Source organism: Saimiri boliviensis, chromosome 19 (genome assembly GCF_048565385.1).
Source record: "Saimiri boliviensis isolate mSaiBol1 chromosome 19, mSaiBol1.pri, whole genome shotgun sequence".
NCBI classification, from domain to species: domain Eukaryota; kingdom Metazoa; phylum Chordata; class Mammalia; order Primates; family Cebidae; genus Saimiri; species Saimiri boliviensis.
In genome coordinates this window covers 39,056,168-39,081,352 of record NC_133467.1, presented here as the reverse complement: position 1 = coordinate 39,081,352, position 25,185 = coordinate 39,056,168, and the positions used below count along the sequence as shown (strand labels likewise).

Genomic DNA, 25,185 nt, shown 5'->3' with positions numbered 1-25,185 from the left:
CTTGCTTGAAGGCTTAAATTGTAATTGATAATTGGCAGTAAATACTGTCAGTTGACTGAGCACAGTAGCTCATGCCTGTAATCCCAGCACTTTGGGAGGCTGAGGCAGGAAGATCACCTGAGGTCGGGAGTTGGAGAACTGCCTGGACCGCCTGACCAACATGATAAAACCCCATCTCTACTAAAAATACAAAATTAGCCAGGCCTCATAGACTCTGAAAGGGCATCAGGGACCATCAAGGGTCCATAAATCATACATTTTGAACTACTGGCCTAAGCATATCAGTGTTTGATCAGTAAAGGCTTGTTCTTCTTAATTTTTTTTCTTTTCTTTATTTTATTTTATTTTTTTGAGACAAGGTCTGGCTCTATCGCCCAGAGTAGACCGCAGTGGTACAATCTCAGCTCACTGCAGCCTCCACCTCCTGGGCGCAAGTTATCCTCCTGCCTTAGCCTCTTGAATAGCTGAGACTATAGGCATGCACCACAATGTCCAGCTAATTTTTTTTTTTTTTTTTTTAAGATGGAGTCTCGCTTTGTCGCCCAGTCTGGAGAGCAGTGGTGTGATCTCGGCTGTCTGCAACCTCCACCCTCCACCTCCCACGTACAAATGACTGTCCTACCTCAGCCTCCCAAGTAGCTGGGACTACATGCGTGTGCTACTATGCCTGGCTAAGTTTTGTGTTTTTAATGGAAATGGGGTTTCACTATGTTGGCCAGGCTGGTCTCAAACTACTGACCTCAGGTGGTCCGCCTGTTTCAGCTTCCCAAAGGGCTGAGATTACAGGCATGAGCCACTGTGCCTGGCTAATTTTTGTATTTTTTGTGAGACAGTTTCACCATATTGCCCAGTCTGGTCTCAAGCTTGTGAGCTCTAGTGATCCTTCTACCTTGACTTCCCAAAGTACTAGGATTACAGTCCCAAGCCACTGCACCCCGCTTGGTCTCCTTAAATTTTAAGCATGATTATATCATTACACCATAGTCAGAAGATAAAAACAGGATTAAGATGCAGTTTGGGACTGGGCGTGGTGGCTCAAGCCTGTAATCCCAGCACTTTGGGAGGCCGAGGCGGGTGGATCACGAGGTCAAGAGATCGAGACCATCCTGGTCAACATGGCGAAACCTCGTCTCTACTAAAAAGACAAAAAATTAGCTGGGTATGGTGGCACGTGCCTGTAATCCCAGCTACTCAGGAGGTTGAGGCAGGAGAATTGCCTGAACCCAGGAGGCGGAGGTTGCGGTGAGCCAAGATCGCGCCATTGCACTCCAGCCTGGGTAACAAGAGCGAAACTCCGTCTCAAAAAAAAAAGATGCAGTTTGGGCTGGGTGTGGTGGCTCACGCCTATAATTCCAGCACTTTGGGAGGCCAAGGGATGTGGATCACTTCACATCAGGAGTTCCAGACCAGCTGGCCAATGTGAATGTGGTGAAAACCCATCTCTACTAAAAATACAAAAATTAGCCAGGCATACTGGTGGATGTCAATAACCCCAGCTACTCAGGAGGCTGAGGCAGGAGACTTGCTTGAACCCGGGAGGCCGAGGCTGCAGTGAGCCAAGATCGCACCACTGCACTCCAGCCTAGGCAATAGAGCGAGACTGAGTCTCAAAAAAAAAAAAAAATAAAATAAAATAAAAAAAGAGATGCAGTTTGATTTGGAAACCTTGATGTGTCCTGTTTCATTGTGGCATCCAAAGACCTACAAACCTCCGTAGAGAGCAGTTAGTTGCTAAAAAGGGCTCTCATAATTTCTGTCAAACAGTAGTTTCACAGGTGGACATCCATCTTACTCCCTACCTGGAAATCAGAGTGCATGTTCTATTATTTTGTATTATGTTCCTTAAAATAATACTGTACCCTTCTTCATTTCAAGGGAACAAAATGGTGGTAGTATGTTGCAGATATTTCCAGAGTATTTTTCTGGGGATTGAGAGTGATAGAACTATATATTAGGGCTTGAAACATTCCCAGATATTTTTTTGTGTGTGTGTTAGATGAGGTAGAAAGGAAGTGACCTACCAGACAGTCAACTTGAGATGTATCTTATATATACGTTCAAATATAAAAGGTCTGCAAAAAATGTATTGGCAGCTTTCCTTAAGTTTGAGTTATAGCTACCTGAAAACTTTTATTCCTATGCATAAAGATGTCTTTGGTGGACTTGGGAAAGAGGTTGCTAGAAGCAGCAAGAAAAGGCCAAGATGATGAAGTGAGAACATTGATGGCAAATGGCGCCCCATTCACCACGGACTGGGTAAGCTTAGAAGGAAGGCCTCTTGATTATTTCCAATATATGCTTTTACCAACCTTTTTCTTAAAGGCTAACAGACTTTATTGGTTTTTCTTCACTCCCTTTCTACCTCATATCCCTTACTAGAGTTTTATTTTCTTTGTCTCATCTGAATATGTGGTTTTCTTTTTCTTTTAGTTTTCCAAATTGAGAGTCTCCTGTGGCTATATAGGTGATAATTGTAAGGTATTATATACTTGTGATTTTCTATAATGTTTTTTAGAGTATTTTCTAAAGGTCTAACTCTCTCTAGAGTGTACTTGGGTTATAGGCTTCTGTAATTAGCTAGAAATTAAAATCAATATAATAAGAGTGCATTTCTAGACTAATAAACTCCTTGTTTCCTTTTCTCTAATATGCCTTGGTTAATAAGAAATCGTCTAGGCTGGGCACAGTGACTCACACCTGTGATCCCAGCTCTTTGGGAGACCGAGGTGGGTGGATCACCTGAGGTCAAGAGTTTGAGACTCTTGACCAGGCGTCCCCAAACTTTTTACACAGGGGGCCAGTTCACTGTCCCTCAGACCGTTGGAGGGCCGCCACATACTGTGCTCCTCTCACTAACCACCAATGAAAGAGGTGCCCTTCCTGAAGTGCGGCAGGGGGCCGGATAAATAGCCTCAGGGGGCCGCAGTTTGGGGACGCCTGCTCTTGACTAACATGGTGAAACCCCATTCCTACTAAAAATACAAAAAATTAGCCGGGTGTGGTGGTGTGAGCCTGTAATTCCAGCTACTTGAGAGGCTGAGGCAGGAGAATTGCTTGAACCCGGCAGGCAGAGGTTGCAGTGAGCCGAGATCGCACCATTGCACTCCAGCTTGGGCAACAAGAGCAAACTTCGCCTCAAAGAAAAAAAAAAGAAATCGTCTAGCTGTTCTGTTTCCTTTACCACTGTTAAAAAACATTGAAGAGGAAGGTGTAATTTAATGAGCCTAGGCAACATCCTGGAGACCGAAGAGTTTCAGAAGAAACAGGTCCAAGTTATAATGTGGGCTTTCTTAGCAGTCACAGATTTTGTACACATTGCCTAATTTTAACAATTTCACTCTATTCTGGAGTGATTGAGAGGCCAACAGATTCTTAGCACTTAACAAAAAGAAAGAAAAGGAAACTCATGAAATTAGCATTTCTATAAATAGACCTGGAAAGAACAATGTGAATTAAATTCAGTCAAGACCAGAGGCTGAATATATGAAAAGCAAAGAATAAACTGAACAGGCTTAAAATAAAGAGCATAACAAAAAGAAGGGAATAGATATCTGGCCAAAGTGGATGCTGATAGATAACTCTTACAAGATTTACGCTGGGATGACAGACTTAATTATTAACTCTTACAAGATTTACACTGGGATGACAGACTTAATTATTCCTGTTGATACACCATTGTTAATTTTTTATTGCCTCTTCATCTCATCATTCGTTTTGCCCCGCTTTACTATGGCAAAAAACTTTTCTTCCAGTCAGTCAAATTTGTACCTCAAATTCCACATGTAACTTTCTAGTCTTTACCCTTTTTCTTTTTTAAAATTTACTTTATTGCTGGGTTTGGTGGCTTGCTCGTGCTTGTAGTCCCAGCTAATTGGAAGGCTGAGGTGAGAGGATCGCTTAAGCCCAGGAGTTCTGGGCTGTAGTACGTTCTGCCGATCAGGTGCCTGCACTAAGTTTGTCATCAATACGGTGACCTCCCAGGAGCGGGGGCGGGGGGGACCACCCGGTTGCCTAAGGAGGGGTGAATTGGAAATGGAGCAGGTCAAAACTTCCATGCTGATCAGTAGTGGGATCGCGCCTGTGAATAGCCACTGCACTACAGCTTGGGCAAAATATTGAGACACTGTCATTAAAAAAAGAAAAAAAAATTTATTTATTTTGAAATAAGGTCTCTCTATGCTGCCCAGGCTGGTCTTGAACTCTTGGGCTCAAGCAATCCTCCTGCCTTGGCCTCCCAAAGTGCTGGGATTGCAGGCATGAGCCACCACATCCACCCTGATCCTTTTTTTAATTTTCAATCTTCCAAATACTACTTAAAGTCACATCCTTTAGGGACTCTTACCTGATAAATCCACCTGACTTAAAGCCATTATACTTAGCACTTACTCAATTGGTGGTATATTTAATTGACCATTAGCATATTGATTTTTTTTTTTTTGAGATAGAGTTTCACTCTTTTGCCCAGGCTGGAGTGCAGTGGCGCAATTTCAGCTCACTACAACCTTTGCCTCCCAGGTTCAGAGCAATTCTCCCTGTCTCAGCTTTCCAAGTAGCTGGGATTACAGGTGCCTACCACCATACCCAGCTAGCTTTTTTTGTATTTTTTAGTAGAGATGGGGTTTCACTACGTTGGCTAGGTGGGTCTTGAACTCCTGACCACAGGTGATCCGCCTGCCTCAGCCTCCCTCAGCCTCCCCAAGTGCTGCGATTACAGGTGTGAGCCACTGTGCCCGGCTCGTGGCCTTTAATTTGTATTTTTATTTATTTATTTATTTTTGAGACGGAGTTTCGCTTTTGTTGCCCAGACTAGGGTGCAATGGCACCATCTTGGGTCACTCCAGCCTCTGCCTCCTGGGTTCAAGCAATTATCCTGCCTCAGTCTCCCAAGTAGCTGGGATTACAGGCATGTGCCACTATGCCCATCTAATTTTGGTTTCTCCATGTTGGTCAGGCTGGTCTTGAACTCCTAACTCAGGTGATCCTCCCACCTCAGCCTCCCAAAGTGCTGGCATTACAGGTGTGAGCCACCATGCCCAGCCTAAATTTTTTTTTTTTTTTTTTGAGATGGAATTTTGATCTGTCGCCAGGCTGGAGTGCAATGGCACGATCTTGGCTCACTGCAACCTCTGCCTCCCGTGTTCAAGCAATTCCCCTGTCTCAGCCTCCTGAGTAGCTGGGATTACAGGTGCCCGCCATCAGACCCAGCTAATTTTTGTATTTTTAGTAGAGATGGGGTTTCACCATGTTGGCCAGGCTGGTTTTGAACTCCTGACCTCATGTGATCCACCCGCCTTGGCCTCCCAAAGTTCTGGGATTACAGGCATGAGCCACTGCACCTGGCTAACTTTTAAATTTAACCATTTCTTCAGTTTTATCTGCCAACCAGATTCTCTCTTGAAGGACAAGAACCATAGCTTGTTCATTTGTATCTCTCCAATAATGATCTAGGACTCTACACACAATGGATATTCAATGAGTATTATTTTCCCACAGCTTGGAACATCACCCCTTCACCTTGCAGCTCAGTATGGCCATTATTCCACAGCAGAAGTACTCCTTCGAGCAGGCGTTAGCAGGGATGCCCGGACCAAAGTGGACAGGACCCCCTTGCACATGGCTGCGGCTGATGGACATGCACACATCGTGGAACTGCTTGTTCGGGTAAAGCAAGAATAGTGGCAAGGTTATGTTTTAAAGAAGACATCCACCTTCTTGTTTTCTTACTTAAATGAGTGCTAGCAAACCAAGTTGGGAAGGATTAAGTTTAGGGCAGTTTATAGAATTGATTTGAGTCTCCAGGAGTCTTCATGGCTGGAGGACTCTGTTTTCTTATTTATTTATTTATTTATTTATTTATTTATTTATTTAGAGTTTCGCTCTTGTTACCCAGGCTGGAGTGCAATGGCGCGATCTCGGCTCACCGCAACCTCCACCTCCCGGGTTCAGGCAATTCTCCTGCCTCAGCCTCCTGGGTAGCTGGGATTACAGGCACACGCCACCATGCCCAGCTCATTTTTTGCATTTTTAGTAGAGACGGGGTTTCACCATGTTGACCAGGATGGTCTCAATCTCTTGACCTCGTGATCCACCTGACTCAGCCTCCCAAAGTGCTGGGATTACAGGCTTGAGCCACCGCGCCCGGCCCCTCTTATTTATTTATTTATTGAGACAGTCTCGCTCTTGTCACTCAGGCTGGAGTGAAGTGGTGTGATCTCAGCTGACCACAACCGCCGCCTCCTGGGTTCAAGCAATTCTCCTGCCTGTCTCCCGAGTAGCTCGGATTACAGGCACCTGCTATTACACCCAGCTAATATTTGTGTTTTTAGTAGAGACAGGGTTTCACCATATTGCCCAAGCTTGTCTCGAACTCCTGACCTCAGGCGATCTACCCACCACAGCTTCCGAAAGTGCTGGGATTACAGGTGTGAACCACTGTTCCTGGCTGTTTTCTAATTTATTAAAACACTTCTTTTTTTTTTTTAAAGACAAAGTATTGGCCAGGCGTGGTGGCTCACGCCTATAATCCAAGCACTTTGGAGGCCAAGGAGGGCGGATCACCTGAGGTCGGGAGTTCAAGACCATCCTGACCAACATGGTGAAACCCCATCTTTAAATAAATAAATAAATGATTATTATTATTTTTTTTTTTTGAGACGGAGTTTTGCTCCTGTTACCCAGGCTGGAGTGCAATGGCGCGATCTCGGCTCACCGCAACCTCCGCCTCCTGGGTTCAAGCAATTCTCCTGCCTCAGCCTCCTGAGCAGCTGGGATTACAGGCATGTGCCACCATGCCCAGCTAATTTTTTTTTTTTGTATCTTTAGTAGAGACGGGGTTTCACCATGTTGACCAGGATGGTCTCAATCTCTTGACCTCGTGATCCACCCGCCTCAGCCTCCCAAAGTGCTGGGATTACAGGCTTTAGCCACCGCGCCCGGCTAAATGATTTTTTTTTTTTTTTTTTTGAGACGGAGTTTCGCTCTTGTTACCCAGGCTGGAGTGCAATGGCGCGATCTCGGCTCACCGCAACCTCCGCCTCCTGGGTTCAGGCAATTCTCCTGCCTCAGCTTCCTGAGTAGCTGGGATTACAGGCACGCACCACCATGCCCAGCTAATTTTTTGTATTTTTAGTAGAGACGGGGTTTCACTATGTTGACCAGGATGGTCTCGATCTCTTGACCTCGTGATCCACCCGCCTCGGCCTCCCAAAGTGCTGGGATTACAGGCTTGAGCCACCGCGCCCGGCTAAATGATTATTTTTTTTAAAAAAAATGAAAAGAAAAGAAAAAAAGACAAAGTATTGCACCGTCTCCCAGGCTGGAGTACAGTAGCGTGATCTTGGCTCGTTGCAACTTCTGCATCCCTGGTTCAGGCGATCCTCTTGCCTCAGCTTCCCAAGTAGCTGGGATTATAGGTGCCTGCCGCCACACCTGACTAATTTTTTTGCATTTTTAGTAGACGGGGCTTCACTATATTGGCCAGGCTTCTGACCTCGTGATCCACTCACCTCAGCCTCCCAAAGTACGGGGATTACAGGCTTGAGCCACTGCGCCCAGCCCTAAAACAATTTTTTTAAATTTGAGGCGGCTCACTCTGTTGCCCAGGCTAGAGAGCAGTGGCATATTCATAGCTCGCTGCAGCTTTCAACACCTGGGTTCAAGCAATTCTACTGCCTCAGCCTCCCAAATGGCTAGGACTATAGGCATGCACCACCATGCCCAGATCATATATTTTTATTTTTTGTAAAGAATAGGGTCTAATTGTATTGCCCAGTCCAGGCTGGCCTTAAACTCCTGGCCTCAAGCAATTCTCCTACCTCAGCCTCCCAAAGCACTGAGATTACAGGTGTGGGGTTACTGTGCCTAGCCAGTTTTCTAATTTTCTTGAAATCATATATATTTTTTTAAATAAAGATGAGGTCTCTCTATGTTGACTGGGCTGATCTTAAAACTTTTGGCTTCAAGTGATCCTTCCATCCTTGGCCTTCCAAAGTACTGGGATTATAGACATGAGCCATTGTGCCCAGCCTAGTTTTCCAACTTATTATTATTATTTATTATTTATTTTGTATTTTTTTGTAGATAGGGATTTTACTCTATCGCCCAGGCTGGAGTGCAGTGGTGCAATGTCAGCTCACTGCAACCTCCACCTCCCAAGCTCAAGAGATCCTCTCACCTCAGCCTCCCCAGTAGCTGGGACCACAGGGACAGCCTACCATAGCTGGCTAATGTTTTGAATTTTTGGTGGGGATGGGGTTTCACCCTGTTGCCCAGGCTTGTCTCAAACTCTTGAGCTCAAGTTTTTCTAATTTTTTAAAGGCGTTTTAAACAGACTTATTTTTCTTCTTTCCCTTTCCGAAGGTATTATCTGCACTTATGCCTATTTTTGTAGGCACTTGGCTCTCTGTTAATAATGCAACAAAATCTGTTCTTTCTCTCTTCCTCTTCCATCTGTCTAATTTCTCAGTGTCCTTAGAGGACCCACGCATTGAAGACTCACTCGTCTGTCAGCAGTTAGGAGAATTTGAGAAATGTTTTTCCCTTTGATATTCTTTCAATGGCATCTAGATTTGAGTATGTAATCTCTATGGAAATCCTCTGTATTTGATGATGGGATGTTGCGTCTATGCTACTGTAACCACTGTGTATTGAAAAAAAATGCTTTTCTATGACAGAATGGTGCAGATGTGAATGCCAAGGACATGCTGAAGATGACAGCTTTGCACTGGGCCACAGAGCGCCACCATCGAGATGTTGTGGAGTTACTTATCAAATACGGAGCTGATGTCCATGCTTTCAGCAAATTTGATAAATCTGCCTTTGACATAGCTCTGGAGAAAAACAGTGCTGAGATTTTGGTCATCCTCCAGGTATGGTTCTTTTTATACTCTTTTATACTCTCCAGCTTAAACTTCAATTGAAGTTAAGGATTTTTTTTTTTTTGTAGGAATTGAATCAAAACTTAATTTTTCCTATCTTCTTAAAATAGTACTTCTGTCTCAATCTTGTGATTCAGTGTTATTAGTATCTTTAAAATACATATGTATGCCAGGCACAGTAGCTCACGCCTGTAATCCCAGTACTTTTGGAGGCCAAGGCAGGTGGATCATGAAGTCAGGAGTTCGAGACCAGCTTGACCAACATAGTGAAACCTCGTCTCTACTAAAAATACAAAAAATTAGTTGGGTGCGGTGGCACATGCCTGTAATCCCAGCTACTTGGGAGGCTGAGGCAAAAGAATCGCCTGAACCCGGGAGGCAGAGGTTGCAGTGAGCTACGATTGTGCCACTGCACACCAGCCCCAGCAACAATGTGAGACTCTGTCTCAGAAGAAAAAAAAAAAAAAGAAAGAAAAGGCCAGGCAAGGTGGCTCACGCCTGTAATCCCAGTACTTTGGGAAACCAAGGCAGGCGGATCACCTGAGGTTGAGAATTCTAGACCAACCTGACTAACATGGAGAAATCCCATCTCTACTAAAAATACACAGATTAGCTGGGCATGGTGGTACATGCCTGTAATCCCAGCTACTTGGGAGGCTGAGGCAGGAGAATCACTTGCACCTCGGAGGTGGATGTTGCAGTTAGCTGAAATCATACCATTGTACTCCAGCCTGGCCAACAGGAGCAAGACACTGTCTCAAAAGAAAAAAGAAAAAAAAAAGCCAGGCGCTGTGGCTCACGCCTGTAATCCAAGCACTTTGGAGGCCAAGGTGGGCGGATCACCTGAGGTCGGGAGTTCAAGACCAGCCTGACCAACATGGTGAAACCCTGTCTTAAAAAGAATAAATAAATAAAAATATAAATATAAAAAAAAGACAGAACAAAAGGAAAAAAATACATATATATGTGTGTGTTTATATATATTCTATAAAGTCCTGAATTATTCATGGTGATTAAAGAACCATGTCATGGCTAGTACTAAAAATGTTTATTTGTCTTTAGAATGTTTTTTTTCTCCATGAAAATTTCCTTTTCTAATTAAACTTGACTTGGGACAATATTAAAAGTTACTTTATGTTTTCTGAATATTCATCAACTGATGTGAGACAGTATACAGATGCTCCCTGATAGGGTTACACTGGATGCAGATGTAACCCCATAATAAGTCAGATCACTTTCACACCATGGCAAAGCTGAAAAATCATTGAACCCCCTTATAAATTGTGGACCATCTATGAAGTTCTAAAGCATATTGAGTGACAAGGAAACCACTTCAGAATTTAAAATTAACTGTAATGATTTTGTCCTTTTTTGTTTTGTTTTGTTTTTTGTGAAGCAGAGTCTCACTCTTTTGCCCAGGTTGGAGTACAGTGGCATGATCTCAACTCACTGCAGCCTTGATTTCCTGGGTTCGAGGGATTCTCCCACCTTAGCCTCCCAAGCAGCTGGGACAACAGGTGCACATCACCATGCTCAGCTTATTATTATTATTATTATTATTATTATTATTACTATTTTCGAGATGGAGTCTTGCTTTGTTGCCCAGGCTGGAGTGCAGTGGCACGATCTTGGCTTAGGGCAGCCTCTGCATCCCGGGTTTAAGTGATTCTCCTGTGTCAGCCTCCCGAGTAGCTTGGACTACAGGCTCATGCCACCATACCCAGCTAATTTTTGTCTTCTTAGTAGAGACAGGATTTCACTATGTTGGCCAGGCTGGTCTCAAACTCCTGACTTCATGATCTGCCTGCCTCGGCCTCCCAAAGTGCTGAGATTACAGGTGCATACCACTGTGCCAGGCCTGTCCATTAATTTCTTAAAACAGGGAACAACAGGACAGGGGATATAAAAATTAATAGGACATGGGCCGGGCACGGTGGCTCACACCTATAATCCCAGCACTTTGAAAGGCCGAGGCAGGTGGATCACGTGAGGTCAGGAGTTGGACCAGCCTGTCCAATATGGTGAAACCCTGTCTCTGCTAAAACTACAAAAACAATTAGCCAGTCATGGTGGCACGCACCTGTAATCCCAGGTACTCGGAAAGCTGAGGCAGGAGAATCACTTGAACCTGTAGGCAGAGGTTGTGGTGAGCTGAGATCACACCACTGCACTCCAGCGTGGCGGATAAGAGCAAGACTGAATCTTTAAAAAAAAAAAAGGGGGGACATGAAGTGTTCACAGCACGATAAAAGTAAAGACAGGAAATAAAATATTTCACTGCATGTTAAATAGATACCTTACAAGTGCTGTGGGAGCACAGAGAACAGAATAGTAGAATTTGAACTGAATATTGAAGTAGGCAGAGAAGTGAAAAAACTGTATTCTAGGCTAGAAAAAGAGCAAATCAAAGACAGGTATGAAAGAACGTGGAATGTTCAAGAAAAAGCAGTTGAGTGATGAGAGAATGGGCAAAGGAAGTAGAGTTTGGGAGTAGCAGATGCTGAGCTTGAAAGTTAGGCTGGATTCTGAACATAGAGATGTTACACAGCATGCGCAGGAGTTTCAATTGTCATGTGGGTGATGGATTTGGATAGAAGTTTTTAAATAGAGGACTGATATGATTAAATTTATTATAAAAAGATGATTCTTTGGAGTGTGGCACACAGATGAGAGAAAGAAGACACTTAATGCTAAGTAACTATATGGTGACTTTCATTAGGCCAGGCAGGAGCCAATGAGGACTCGAAATAAGGCAATGCTTTTTTGCCATATAGCAATACTACTCTTCCTTCCTCTGTGCTTCCACAGCCCTTACAGGATGTCTGTCATGTCATATTATAATATTTTATTTCTTATCTTTAATTTTATCATGCTGTAAACCAGGCGTCCCCAAACTTTTTACACAGGGGGCCAGTTGACTGTCCCTCAGACCGTTGGAGGGCCGCCACATACTGTTCTCCTCTCATTGACCACCAGTGAAAGAGGTGCCCCTTCCTGAAGTGCTGCGGGGGGCCGGATAAATGGCCTCAGGGGGCTGCATGCGGCCCCGCAGGCCGTAGTTTGGGGACGCCTGCTGTAAACATTTCATGTCCTAGTACAGGACAAAGGAAAAGGGTAAATTCAAGAAGGAATTTAGGCCAGGTGTGGTGGCTCACGCCTGTAATCCCAGCACTTTGGGAGGCTGAGGCAGGTGGATTGCCTGAGCTCAAGAGTTCAAGACCAGCCTGGGCAACACGGTGAAACCCCATCTCTACTAAAATACAAAAGAAATTAACCGGGTGTGGCAGTGTGCACCTGTAGTCCCAGCTACTTGGGAGGTTGAGGCAAGAGAATTGCTTGAATCTGGGAGGCATAGGTTGCAGTGAGCCAAGATCGTACCACTGCACTCCAGCCTGGGTGACAGAACGAGACTCCACCTCTACAAAAAAAAAAAAAAAGAAAAAAATAGCTATTTCTGCTTCATTTTCAGTTTTGTTTGTTTTTTGTTTTTTGACAGATGGCCTATAGACTATATTTAGCCCCTTCAACTTTCAATTCTTTCTTTAGAGCCCTTTCATAACTGGACTTTTTTTTTTTTTTTTTTGTAGAAAGTGATTTATTGGCCGGGAGCGGTGGCTCAAGCCTGTAATCCCAGCACTTTGGGAGGCCGAGGTGGGTGGATCACGAGGTCAAGGTCGAGACCATCCTGGTCAACATGGTGAAACCCCGTCTCTACTAAAAATACAAAAAATTAGCTGGGCATGGTGGCGCGTGCCTGTAATCCCAGCTACTCAGGAGGCTGAGGCAGGAGAATTGCCTGAACCCAGAGGGCAGAGGTTGCGGTGAGCCAAGATCACGCCATTGCACTCCAGCCTGGGTAACAAGAGCGAAACTCCGTCTCAAAAAAAAAAAAAAAAAAAAAAAGAAAGTGATTTATTTAGAGAGAGAGAAAAACAGGAGAAAGAGAAACAACTGACTGAGTGAGAAAATCCAGAAAGATGGAATCCAGGAGAGGAAAGCAGCTTCCACACTGAATGGAAGGGAATAGAGAAAGATGGAGTTTAGGAGGAGAAGACCAGCTTCTACCCACAAAGGGAGTGTTGGTGGAAGAGGACTCCAGAGGGGAAATCCAGGATAGAGAAAAACAGCTTCCACGAGCACAAGAGTGTTCGTGGAAGGGGATCCAAACATGGAGTCCCCATAACTGGACTTTTTAAAGTAGTGATTATGTTTGTAGAAAGCTGCTTCTGCAAGTAATAAAATAAAGATAAGCTACTTTTCTCCAAAATTGAACAGCTATCCCTGGAAGCAAAAGTACAGCATATGGAGTGAGACTTTAAAATCTGGCACTTATTTATTTGCTTGTTATATATTCTCTTAGGAATTTCTTTGATAGCAGAATGGAACAAGTAGTTGGATAAAACTCTAGAGAATATTGTTCTCTGTAGATACTCTGCAGGGATCTTTTGCTAACACACTGACTTGTAGATAATTAATCACAAAATATTAGTGTTGGAAATTACTTTTTAGACTATTCAAGCCAACTCCCTCATTTTTCTTTTTTCTTTACTTTCTTTCTTTTTTTTTTTTTTTTTGAGACAGAGTTTCGCTCTTTAGTTACCCAGGCTGGAGTGCAATGGCGCGATCTCGGCTCACCACAACCTCTGCCTCCTCGGTTCAGGCAATTCTCCTGCCTCAGCCTCCTGAGCAGCTGGGATTACAGGCACACGCCACCATACCCAGCTAATTTTTTGTATTTTTAGTGGAGACGGGGTTTCACCATGTCGACCAGGATGGTCTCCATCTCTTGACCTCGTGATCCACCCGCCTCGGCCTCCCAAAGTGCTGGGATTACAGGCTTGAGCAACTGCGCCCGGCCTTCTTTTCTTTTTTTTTAAAGACAGGGTTTCGGCTGGGCGCGGTGGCTCAAGCCTGTAATCCCAGCACTTTGGGAGGCCGAGGCGGGTGGATCACGAGGTCGAGAGATCGAGACTATCCTGGTCAACATGGTGAAACCCCGTCTCTACTAAAGGTGCAAAAAATTAGCTGGGCATGGTGGCGTGTGCCTGTAATCCCAGCTACTTAGGAGGCTGAGGCAGGAGAATTGCCTGAATCCAGGAGGCGGAGGTTGCGGTGAGCCGAGATCGCGCCATTGCACTCCAGCCTGGGTAACAAGAGCGAAACTCCGTCTCAAAAAAAAAAAAAAAAAAAAGACAGGGTTTCACCATGTTGGCCAGGCTGGTCTTGAACTCCTGACCTCAGGTGATCCGCCCGCCTCAGCCTCTCAAAGTGCTGAGATTGCAGGCATGAGCCACCCCACCCAGCCTTCTTTTTTTTTCTTTTGAGATGGAGTCTGGTTCTGTCATACAGGCTGGAGTGCAGTGGCATTATCTCGGCTCACTGCAACCTTCGCCTCCCCGGTTCAAGCAGTTCTCCTGTCTGAGCCTCCTAAGTAGCTGGGATTACCACCATGCCTGGCTGATATTTTTCTTTTCTTTTTTTGGAGACAGAATCTCACTTTGTCTCCCAGGCTGGAGTGCAATGTCATGATCTCAGCTCACTGCAACCTCCGCCCACACCCAGGTTCAAGCAATTCTCCTGCCTCAGCCTCCTGATTAGCTGGGATTATAGGCGCCTGCCACCATGCCGGGCTAATTTTTGTATTTAGTAGAGATGGGGTTTCACTATGTTGGCTAGGCTGGTCTCGAACTCCTGACCTCAAGTTATCCACCCGCCTCAGCCTTCCAAAGTGCTGGGATTACAGATGTTAGCCACCGTGCCTGGCCCGACTCACTCATTTTTCAAATGGAAAAACCAAGATCCAGAGAGGTTAAGTGAATTGTCTAGAAGTTTTTGCAAATAGTATACCTTTTTTTTTTTTTTTTTTTTTTTTTTTTTTTTTGAGACGGAGTTTCGCTCTTGTTACCCAGGCTGGAGTGCAATGGCGCGATCTCGGCTCACCGCAACCTCCGCCTCCTGGGTTCAGGCAATTCTCCTGCCTCAGCCTCCTGAGTAGCTGGGATTACAGGCACGCACCACCATGCCCAGCTATTTTTTTTGTATTTTTAGTAGAGACGGGGTTTCACCATGTTGACCAGGATGGTCTCGATCTCTTGACCTTGTGATCCACCCGCCTCGGCCTCCCAAAGTGCTGGGATTACAGGCTTGAGCCACCGCGCCCGGCCACGCAAATAGTATACCTTTGCTTTCTACTACCTTTGCTTTCCTGAAGTAGAAGAAGCTTTGAAAGAAGCCTAACAACTCTGTTGGCCTGGTCTGAAAAAAAAAATAGTAGTCTTTTCTTGGCTCACAGCAACCTCTGCCTCCCAGGTTCAAGCGATTCTCTGGTCTTAGCCTCCCAAGTGGCTGGGATTACAGGCATGCACCACCATGCCCAACTAATTTTGTATTTTTAGTAGAGACAGGGTTTCTCCATGTTGGTCAGGCTAGTCTTGAACTCCCAACCTCAGGAGATCCACCTGCCTCAGCCTCCCAAAGTGCTGGAATTACAGGCATGAGTCACCATGCCTGGCTAAAAATGGTAGTCTTTTTTTTTTTTTTTTTTTGAGATGATGTGTCACTCTGTTGCCCAAGCTGGCATGCAGTGGCGTGATCTTGGCTCACTGCAACCTCCACCTCTTGGATTCAAGCAATTCTTCGGCCTCGGCCTCTGGAATAGCTGGGACTACAGGTGTGCACCACCACACTCAGCTAATTTTTTGTATTTTTAGTAGAGACGGGTTTCACTATGTTGGCCAGGCTGGACTTGAACTCCTGACCTCCTAATTCGCCTGCCTCAGCCCCCCAAAGTGCTGGGATTATAGGCGTGAGCCACCACACCCAGCCCTAAAAATGGTAGTCTTTTTTCTTTTTTTTTTTTTTTTTTTTTTGATACAGAGTTTTGCTTGTTACCCAGGCTGGAGTGCAATGGCGCGATCTCGGCTCACCGCAACCTCCGCCTCCTGGGTTCAGGCAATTCTCCTGCCTCAGCCTCCTCAGTAGCTGGGATTACAGGCACGCGCCACCATGCCCAGTTAATTTTTTGTATTTTTAGTAGAGACGGGGTTTCACCATGTTGACCAGGATGGTCTCGATCTCTTGACCTCATGATCCACCCACCTCGGCCTCCCAAAGTGCTGGGATTACAGGTGTGAGCCACCGCACCCGGCCAAAAATGGTAGTCTTAATGAGAACTCTGAGCTCTCTGGGACACTGTATATAGGAAGTAGTTCTGCTTGATGGAGCATTGGGGTGGGACTGAAGTATGCTGTTCAGTAACTGTGAAACTAAAGCTAGTAAGGGTTCTTGGGCTGGGCACGGTGGCTCATGCCTGTAATCCCAGCATTTTGGGAGACCAAGGTGGGCAGATCGCCTGAGCTCAGGAGTTTGAGACCAGGCTGGGCAACATGGCAAAACCCCATCTCTACTAAAAATACAAAAAATTAGCCGGGTGTGGTGGCACACACCTGTAATCCCAGCGACTCAGGAGGCTGAGGCATGAGAATTGCTTGAACCCAGGAGGCAGAGGTTGCAGTGAGCTGAGAACACGCCACTGTACTCCAGCCTGGGCCACTGAGTGAGACTCTGTCTTTTTTTTTTTGAGACGGAGTTTCGCTCTTGTTACCCAGGCTGGAGTGCAATGGCGTGATCTTGGCTCACCGCAACCTCCGCCTCCTGGTTTCAGGCAATTCTCCTGCCTCAGCCTCCGGAGTAGTTGGGATTACAGGCACGCACAACCATGCCCAGCTAATTTTTTGCAACTTTAGTAGAGACGGGTTTTCACCATGTTGACCAGGATGGTCTCGATCTCTTGACCTCGTGATCCACCCGCCTCGGCCTCCCAAAGTGCTGGAATTACAGGCTTGAGCCACCGTGCCCGGCGAGACTCTGTCTTAAAAAATAAAATAAGCCTGGCATGGTGGCGTGTGCCTGTAGTCCCAGCTATTCGGGAGGCTGAGGCTGGAGGATCTCTTGAGTCCAGGAGTTCTGGGCTGTAGTGTGCTATGCCAATCAGGTGTCCGCACTAAGTTCAGCATCAATATGGTGACCTCCCTGGAGCGGGGGACCACCAGGTTGCCTAAGGAGGGATGAACCGGCCCAGGTCGGAAACAGAGCAGGTTAAAACTCCTGTGCTGATCAGTAGTGGGATCGCGCCTGTGAATAGTCACTGCACTCCAGCCTGGGCAAGATAGGGAGACCCCATCTCTTTAAAAAAAAATAGCCGGGCGCAGTGGCTCACGCCTGTAATCCCAGCCCTTTTGGAGGCCGAGGCGGGTGGATCACGAGGTCAAGAGATCGAGACCATCCTGGTCAACATGGTGAAACCTGATCTCTACTAAAAATACAAAAAATTAGCTGGGCATGGTGTTGCGTGTCTGTAATCCCAGCTACTCAGGAGGCTGAGGCAGGAGAATTGCCTGAACCCAGGAGGCGGAGGTTGCAGTGAGCTGAGATCATGCCATTGCACTCCAGCCTGGGTAACAAGAGTGCAACTCCGTCCCAAAAAACAAAAAACAAAACAAAACAAAACAAATATTAATTAATTAAAATAAAAAATAAAAATAAAAGAAAAAAGCTAATAAGTATTCTGACTTTGAAATATCCTGCCTGGTAGGAAGCAATGCAGAATCAGGTGAATGCTAATCCAGAGAGAGCCAACCTTGTGACTAACCCTGTGACTATGTCTGCTCCATTTATCTTCACGTCGGGAGAGGTTGTTAACCTTGCTAGCCTTGTGTCTTCAACCAACAGCAAAACAACCTCAGGTAATGTTCTGATAACATGACATTTATTTTAAACTCAAAACTGCGCAGAACCCTAGATTTTCCTAGAAATGAATGGATACCCTGTCTAATATCCACTCCCTAATTAAAATGTGCCCAAAGCAGAAGATTTGTAATAGATTTCAAAGCAAAGGTACTTATTCTTTCTGGGGAAGGGAAGACCATATGTAGGGATTATAAAGGAATACTCATTGTGTTAAAAGTAAAATATTCTGGCCTGGCACAGTGGCTCATATCTGTAATCCCAGTGCTTTGGGAGGCCAAGGTGGGAGGATTGCTTGAGGTCACCCTGGACTAGGCAACATGGCAAGACCCCATCCTCTACCAAAAATAAATTAGGTGGGCATGGTGTTGCATACATGTAGTCTCAGCTACTAGGGAGACTGACATGGGAGTATCTCATGAGCTCAGGAGTTGGACTTACTGTGAGCTATGATTGTGCCACTGTACTCCAGGGTGGGTGACAGAGCAAGACCCTGTCTCAAAAAAAAAAAAAAAAAAAAATACCGAAGGGTTATACCTAGACCAAAAATGAAAATATAAGGGTGCTTCAATATGGTACAGATAAGGAGAACAACCATTAATAGTTTAAAGCAATAACAAAGCAGAATAAACATAAGTTGCTTTTGGGGTACTGATATAAAAGGTAAATGTGATTATCTGAATAAAGTATAAGAGTCTGGATTTGTTCTTGAGTGCATATATAAAAAGAAAATAGCCGGGCGCGGTGGCTCAAGCCTGTAATCCCAGCACTTTGGGAGGCCGAGGCGGGTGGATCACCAGGTTGAGAGATCGAGACCATCCTGGTCAACATGATGAAACCCCGTCTCTACCAAAAATACAAAAAATTAGCTGGGCATGGTGGTGCGTGCCTGTAATCCCAGCTACTGAGGAGGCTGAGGCAGGAGAATTGCCTAAGCCCAGGAGGCGGAGGTTGCGGTGAGCCGAGATCGCGCCATTGCACTCCAGCCTGGGTAACAAGGGCGAAACTCCGTCTTAAAAAAAAAAAAAGAGCCGGGCGCGGTGGCTCAAGCCTGTAATCCCAGCACTTTGGGAGGCCGAGGCGGGTGGATCACGAGGTCAAGAGATCGAGACCAACGTGGTCAACATGGTGAAACCCCGTCTCTACTAAAAATACAAAAAATTAGCTGGGCATGGTGGCTCGTGCCTGTAATCCCAGCTACTCAGGAGGGTGAGGCAGGAGAATTGCCTGAATCCAGGAGGCGGAGGTTGCGGTGAGCCGAGATCGTGCCATTGCACTCCAGCCTGGGTAACAAGAGCGAAACTCCGTCTCAAAAAAAAAAAAAAAAAAAAAAAGAGCCGGGCACGGTGGCTCAAGCCTGTAATCCCAGCACTTTGGGAGGCCGAGGCGGGTGGATCACAAGGTCAAGAGATCGAGACCATCCTGGTCAAAATAGTGAAACCCCGTCTCTACTAAAAAAATACAAAAAATTAGCTGGGCATGGTGGCGCGTGCCTGTAATCCCAGCTACTCAGGAGGCTGAGGCAGGAGAATTGCCTGAACCCAGGAGGCGGAGGTTGCGGTGAGCCAAGATCGCGCCATTGCACTCCAGCCTGGGTAACAAGAGCGAAACTCTGTCTCAAAAAAAAAAAAAAAAAAAGAGAAATACCTGCCTAAAAAAGAATGAATTATTTATTTTCAGCATCTCCTTTTAAAAATGTGTGTTTTACCATTAAATAACTTGTGTCCTCATTTAAATAAATTTTCGAATTGACTATTGGTTTCTTTTTCTGTTTCTGATTTTTATTTGAAAATAACAGTATTCTTAGTTAAGTTTGTATAATATCAAAGGAAAGATCTTGACTAAGCTATTGTTCTTGAGAGATAGTGTGGTAAAAGAGAAGAAGCAATGTATGTAATAGACATAGAATTTTGGAATCAGAATTGTGTTCAAACAATTATTGGTTCACTAGTTGCTTGACCTTAGGAAAACTACATACTTCTCTATGCCTTGTTTACTTATCTGTGAAGCTCATAATGTCTACTTTATGAGGTTGTTGTGAGAGTTTAAGATTTTGTATTTCAGGGTCCATTTTGTAGCAGGACTTCAATAATAGCTATTAAATGAAAACATAATTTCTTAGCAAAGTTCCACCCTGACATGCCCACAAGGGGGCAATAGTGATCTTCATTTTATAGGCTATCAACAGTTATTTAAAATAAATTTGCATTCTGGCTGGGTGCAGTGGCTCACGCCTGTAATCCCAGCACTTTGGGAGGCTGAAGCGGTTAGATCATGAGGTCGACAGTTCAAGACCAGCCTGGCCAACATGGTGAAATCTTGTCTCTAAAAAAAAATTAAATAAATAAATTTGCATTCAGCTGGATGATAACAAAAACTTTACATTAAATTTATTTATTTATTTATTTTTATTTATTTTTTTTTTTTTGAGATGGAGTTTCGCTCTTGTTACCCTGGCTGGAGTGCAATGGCACGATCTCGGCTCACCGCAACCTCCGCCTCCTGGGTTTAGGCAATTCTCCTGCCTCAGCCTCCTGAGTAGCTGGGATTATAGGCACGCACCACCATGCCCAGCTAATTTTTTTTGTATTTTTTAGTAGAGACGGGGTTTCACCATGTTGACCAGGATGGTCTCGATCTCTTGACCTTGTGATCCACCCGCCTCGGCCTCCGAAAGTGCTGGGATTACAGGCTTGAGCCACCGCGCCCGGCACATTAAATTTATATATACATGTACTCAAAACATTCACAATTTTTTGGATTCATATTGGATCAGTCACGCTGATTAAAACAACTATTCTTATATTCTAAAAGTACTTTGTAGCCAATAAAGTTATATGCTCACAAACCTGTGAAAAGAGCTAGAGTTGGTCATTAGTCTAACTATTGAAATTCTCCAGATCCTGATGTGGAATGATAAGCTAAGTTAAACACATTCAGAATAGAGATTCTTTTTTTTTTTTTTTTTTTTTGAGACAGAGTTTCGCTGTTGTTACCCAGGCTGGAGTGCAATGGCGCAATCTTGGCTCGACACAACCTCCGCCTCCTGGGTTCAGGCAATTCTCCTGCCTCAGCCTCCTGAGTAGCTGGGATTACAGACACGTGCCACCATGCCTAGCTAATTTTTTGTATTTTTAGTAGAGACGGGGTTTCACCTTGTTGACCAGGATGGTCTCGATCTCTAGACCTTGTGATCCACCCGCCTCGGCCTCCCAAAGTGCTGGAGTTAACAGGCGTGAGCCACCACGCCAGGCCCAGAATAGAGATTCTTTGCTTTGGTTCCCATGGGCCAATGTCTTGTTTGTCAGGTAGCTTCTGGCAGACCTACTCGACTTTCCTCTTTATGTAGATAACTGCAATTTGAAATTGCTAAACTATCATATAATAGAGCTGACCTCCCCAATGTCATCTTATTCGTAAAGCAGTTCTACCTAGCTATCCCTCCTTAGCTGGTAAGCCTATCCAGTGTTTAATCAGTATAGATAAAGGAAAGAAGGACACTTATAAGAAAAATTCAGGTCTTATAAAGTGTTAGTTAACTAGCTTAAAAGATATATATATATATTTTTTTTAGATGGAGTCTCACTCTGTCACCCAGGCTGGAGTACAGTGGCATGATCTCGGCTCACTGCAGCTTCCATCTGACTCCCAGGTTCAAGCAATTCTCCTGCCTCAGCCTCCCCAGTAGCTGGGACTATAGGCACATGCTGCCACGCCTGGCTTGTTTTTGTTTTTAGTAGAGACGGGGTTTCACCATGTTGGCCAGGATGGTCTTGATCTCCTGACCTTGTGTGATCTGCCTGCCTCAGCCTCTCAAAGTGCTGCAATTACAGACGTGAGTCGCCACGCCAGCCCCAAGGATATTCTTTTTGGAAATGGTGAGTGGGCTTCTTGTTTCCCATCATCCAATAATATTTTTAATAATTGAAGGAGCTTTCATTCTAATGTATAGAATACAGGCTGCACCAATTTAAAAAAATTTTTTTTTTTTTTTTTTTTTTTTTTGAGACGGAGTTTCGCTCTTGTTACCCAGGCTGGAGTGCAATGGCGCAATCTCGGCTCACCGCAACCTCTGCCTCCTGGGCTCAGGCAATTCTCCTGCCTCAGCCTCCTAAGTAGCTGGGATTACAGGCACGCGCCACCACGCCCAGCTAGTTTTTTGTATTTTTAGTAGAGACGGGGTTTCAATATGTTGACCAGGATGGTCTCGATCTCTCGACCTCGTGATCCACCCGCCTCGGCCTCCCAAAGTGCTGGGATTACAGGCTGAGCCACCGCGCCCGGCCCTAAAAAAAAATTTTTAAAGCCTTAGATTTATTTTAAGATTTTGTTTTTAGATTTAGATTTTTTTAAAGATTTTTCAAAAGTTTTTTTTTTTTGTTTTTGTTTTTGTTTGAGACAGAGTCTCACTCTGTCACCCGGACTGGAGTGCAGTGACATGATCTCAGCTAACTACAAGATCCAATCTCCACTTCTGGGGTTCAAGTGATTCTCATGCCTCAGCCTCCTGAGTAGCTGGGATTACAGGCCCATGCCCAGCTAATTTTTGTATTTTAAGTAGAGACGGGGGTTTTATCATGTTGTCCAGGCTGGTCTCGAACTCCTGACCTCGGGATCCACCCACCTCAGCCTCCCAAGTGCTGGGATTACAGGTGTGAGCCACTGCACCCAGCTGATTTTTTTTAAGTATAAAAAATTATATACATATATGTAGTATTATATATTTGTGTATTATATATATATTTATATAAAGAATTAACTGGCTGGGCGCAGTGGCTCACACCTGTAATCCCAGCACTTTGGGAGGCCGAGGCAGGTGGATTACGAGGTCAGGAGTTCAAGACCAGACTGGCCAACATGGTGAAGCCTCGTCTTTACTAAAAAAAAAAAGAAAAATTAGCTAGTCATGGTGGCTCATGACTATAATCCCAGCCACTTGGGAGGCTGAGGTAGGAGAATCGCTTGAACTGGGACCCAGGAGGCAGAGGTTACAGTGAGCCAAGATCACGCCACTGCTCTCCAGCCTGGGCTACAGAGCGAGACTCCATCTCAAAAAAAAAAAAAAATTAACTGAAAGTATCATAGGATTGTTATTTTAGTAGATATTTTTGATACCAAAATCTGGATTGCAAAGTTTGTTTTCAAATTTTCCATTCATGGCCAGGGATGGTGGGTCACACCTGTGATCTCAGCACTTTGGGAAGCCAAGGCAGGCAGATCCCTTTAGTTCAGGAATTCAAGACTAGCCTGGGCAATGTGACAAAACCCTGTCTTTACAATAAATAGGAAAAATTAGTGAGGCATGGTGGTATGGGCCTATAGTCCCAGCTACTTGGGAGGCTGAAGCAGGAATATCACTTGAGTCTGGGAGGCAGCAGTTGCAGTGAGCCAAGATCATGTCAGTACATTGCAGCCTGGGTGACAGAGTGAGAGACTGTCTCCAAAAACCCAAAATTTCTATTTATGACTAAGGATATCAGTCCTCCTCAGCACCACCATCAAACTGCAGGGATTTGGGAAGGCAGACTAATCTAAACATTAGTCAGGATAAAACAAAGTTACAAAGGTGAATTTCCTGTTTCTGCACTATCATGAGATGCATTCCAAATTAAATATAAATAGGCTGGGCGAGGTGGCTCACACTTGTAATCCCAGCACTTTGGAAGGCTCGTAGATCGCTTGACATCAGGGTTTGAGACCAGCCAGGCCAAAATGGTGAAACCCTGTCCCTACTAAAAATTCAAAAATTAGCCTGGCATGGTAGTACGTGCCTGTAATCCCAGCTACTTGGAAGGCTGAGGCAGGAGAATCACTTAAACTCAAGAGGCTGAGGTTGCAGTGAGCCAAGATCACAGCACTGCACTCCAGCCTGAGCAATAGAGTGCGACCCCACCCTCTATGGGGTCTCTTTTTTTTTTTTGGTCAAAACACACACACATACACACATATAAATAGCTTTATATTGGTTCATAAAGAACATAAATTTTGGAATCAGATGAATTAGATAACTTTATATTGGTTCATAAAGAATATACATTTTGGAATCACATGAATTAGGTTCTAATCTGGGCTTTGACACTTAATAGCTATATGACCTTAAGCAAGTTACTTTGTTTATCTGGTTCTAGTTTTCACTAACTCATTGAGACTATGTGGGCTATCAGAGCACACCCTCCTAAGTCTGGTCTAAAGAGTTTATTTATATAAACTTCTGAATAGTTAACAAGTTTCACGGATATGCTTTTTTCTTTCCAAAAATGTGCATGTGAAGCATCCATGCACATTTTGCTTCATTTAATATTGGGTTTTACATTGAGGAGAAGGAGGCAGTTGACATTTTTTGAACAATGAAATACTTTATTTTCCTATAATTCACTCAAGTAAGTCTAAGGAAACAATTCGCACTATCGGTTTTCAGTTTCAATTGTGTATGTCCTAATATTCAACCTGATTTTTTTTTTTTTTTAATTGAGGCAGAGTCTTGCTCTGTCGTTCAGGCTGGAGTGCAGTGGTGCAATTTTGGCCCACTGCAACCTCCACCTCCCAGGTTCAAGTGACTCTGCTGCCTCGGCATCTGAGTAGCTGGGATTACAGGCACCCACCACCACGTCTGGCTAATTTTTGAATTTTCAGTAGAAAAGCCGTTGCACTCCAGCCTGGGCAAAAAGAGCGAAACTCCACTCCAAAAAAACCAAAAACAATCAAACAAAAGAAACAGCCTTTTTTTTTTTTTTTTTTTCTGGAACAAGGAACTATGGAAAAACATAGCCTTTTCTAAGAATTATTATTATTATTGGTTTTTTGTTTTTGGAGACAGTCTTGCTCTGTCGCCCAGGCTGGGTGGAGTGTAATGGCACAATCTGGGCTCACTGCAATCTCTGCCTCCTAGGTTCAAGCAATTCTGCCTCAGCCTCCCAAGTAGCTGGGATTACAGGAACCCACCACCATGCCCGGCTAATTTTTGTATTTTTAGTAGAGACGGGGTTTTGCCATGTTAGCCAGGCTGGTCTCAAAATCCTGACCTCAGGTGATCTGCCTGCCTCAGCCTCCCAAAGTGCTGGGATTACAGGCATGAGCCACCACTCCTGGCCTATTTTTTTGTTTGTTTTTTTGTCTTTGTTTTTTTGAGACAGAGTCTCATTTCATTGCCAGGCTGGAGTGCAGTGGTGTAATCTCGGCTCACTGCAACCTCCACCTCCCACGTTCAAGTGATTCCTTGCCTCAGCCTCCTGAGTAGCTGGGAGTACAGGTGCATGCCACCATGCCCAGCTAATTTTTATAATTTTAATAGAGATGGGGTTTCACCATATTGGTCAGGCTGGTTTCAAACTTTTGACCTCAGGTGATCTACCTACCTCGGCCTCCCAAAATGTTGGGATTATAGGCGTGAGCCACCACACCCAGCCTAAAAAACTTACTGATGACTTATAGTCATTTATATATATTCCAACCTTCAAGAAGGACATATATTTTAAAAATTAAAAATTGGCCGGGTGCGGTGGCTCAAGCCTGTAATCCCAGCACTTTGGGAGGCCGAGGCGGGTGGATCACGAGGTCGAGAGAT

At 44.7% G+C, this 25,185-nt stretch overlaps 1 protein-coding gene across 5 annotated transcripts in view; it reads left to right on the top strand.

Moving 5' to 3' along the window:
• GABPB2 (GA binding protein transcription factor subunit beta 2) overlaps positions 1–25,185 on the top strand; it is a 47,415-nt gene that overhangs the window by 8,858 nt on the left and 13,372 nt on the right. For 2 of the 5 annotated variants that reach the window (XM_039460141.2, XM_039460142.2), the window contains exons 2-5: positions 2,149–2,256; positions 5,494–5,661; positions 8,673–8,867; positions 17,470–17,620. In XM_039460141.2, the coding sequence (XP_039316075.1) occupies positions 2,149–2,256; positions 5,494–5,661; positions 8,673–8,867; positions 17,470–17,620 (622 nt within the window). Of the gene's footprint in view, positions 1–2,148; positions 2,257–2,430; positions 2,479–5,493; positions 5,662–8,672; positions 8,868–17,469; positions 17,621–25,185 lie in introns of all 5 variants that reach the window. The other 3 variants (XM_074389769.1, XM_074389768.1, XM_039460143.2) reach the window with 3 other exon arrangements.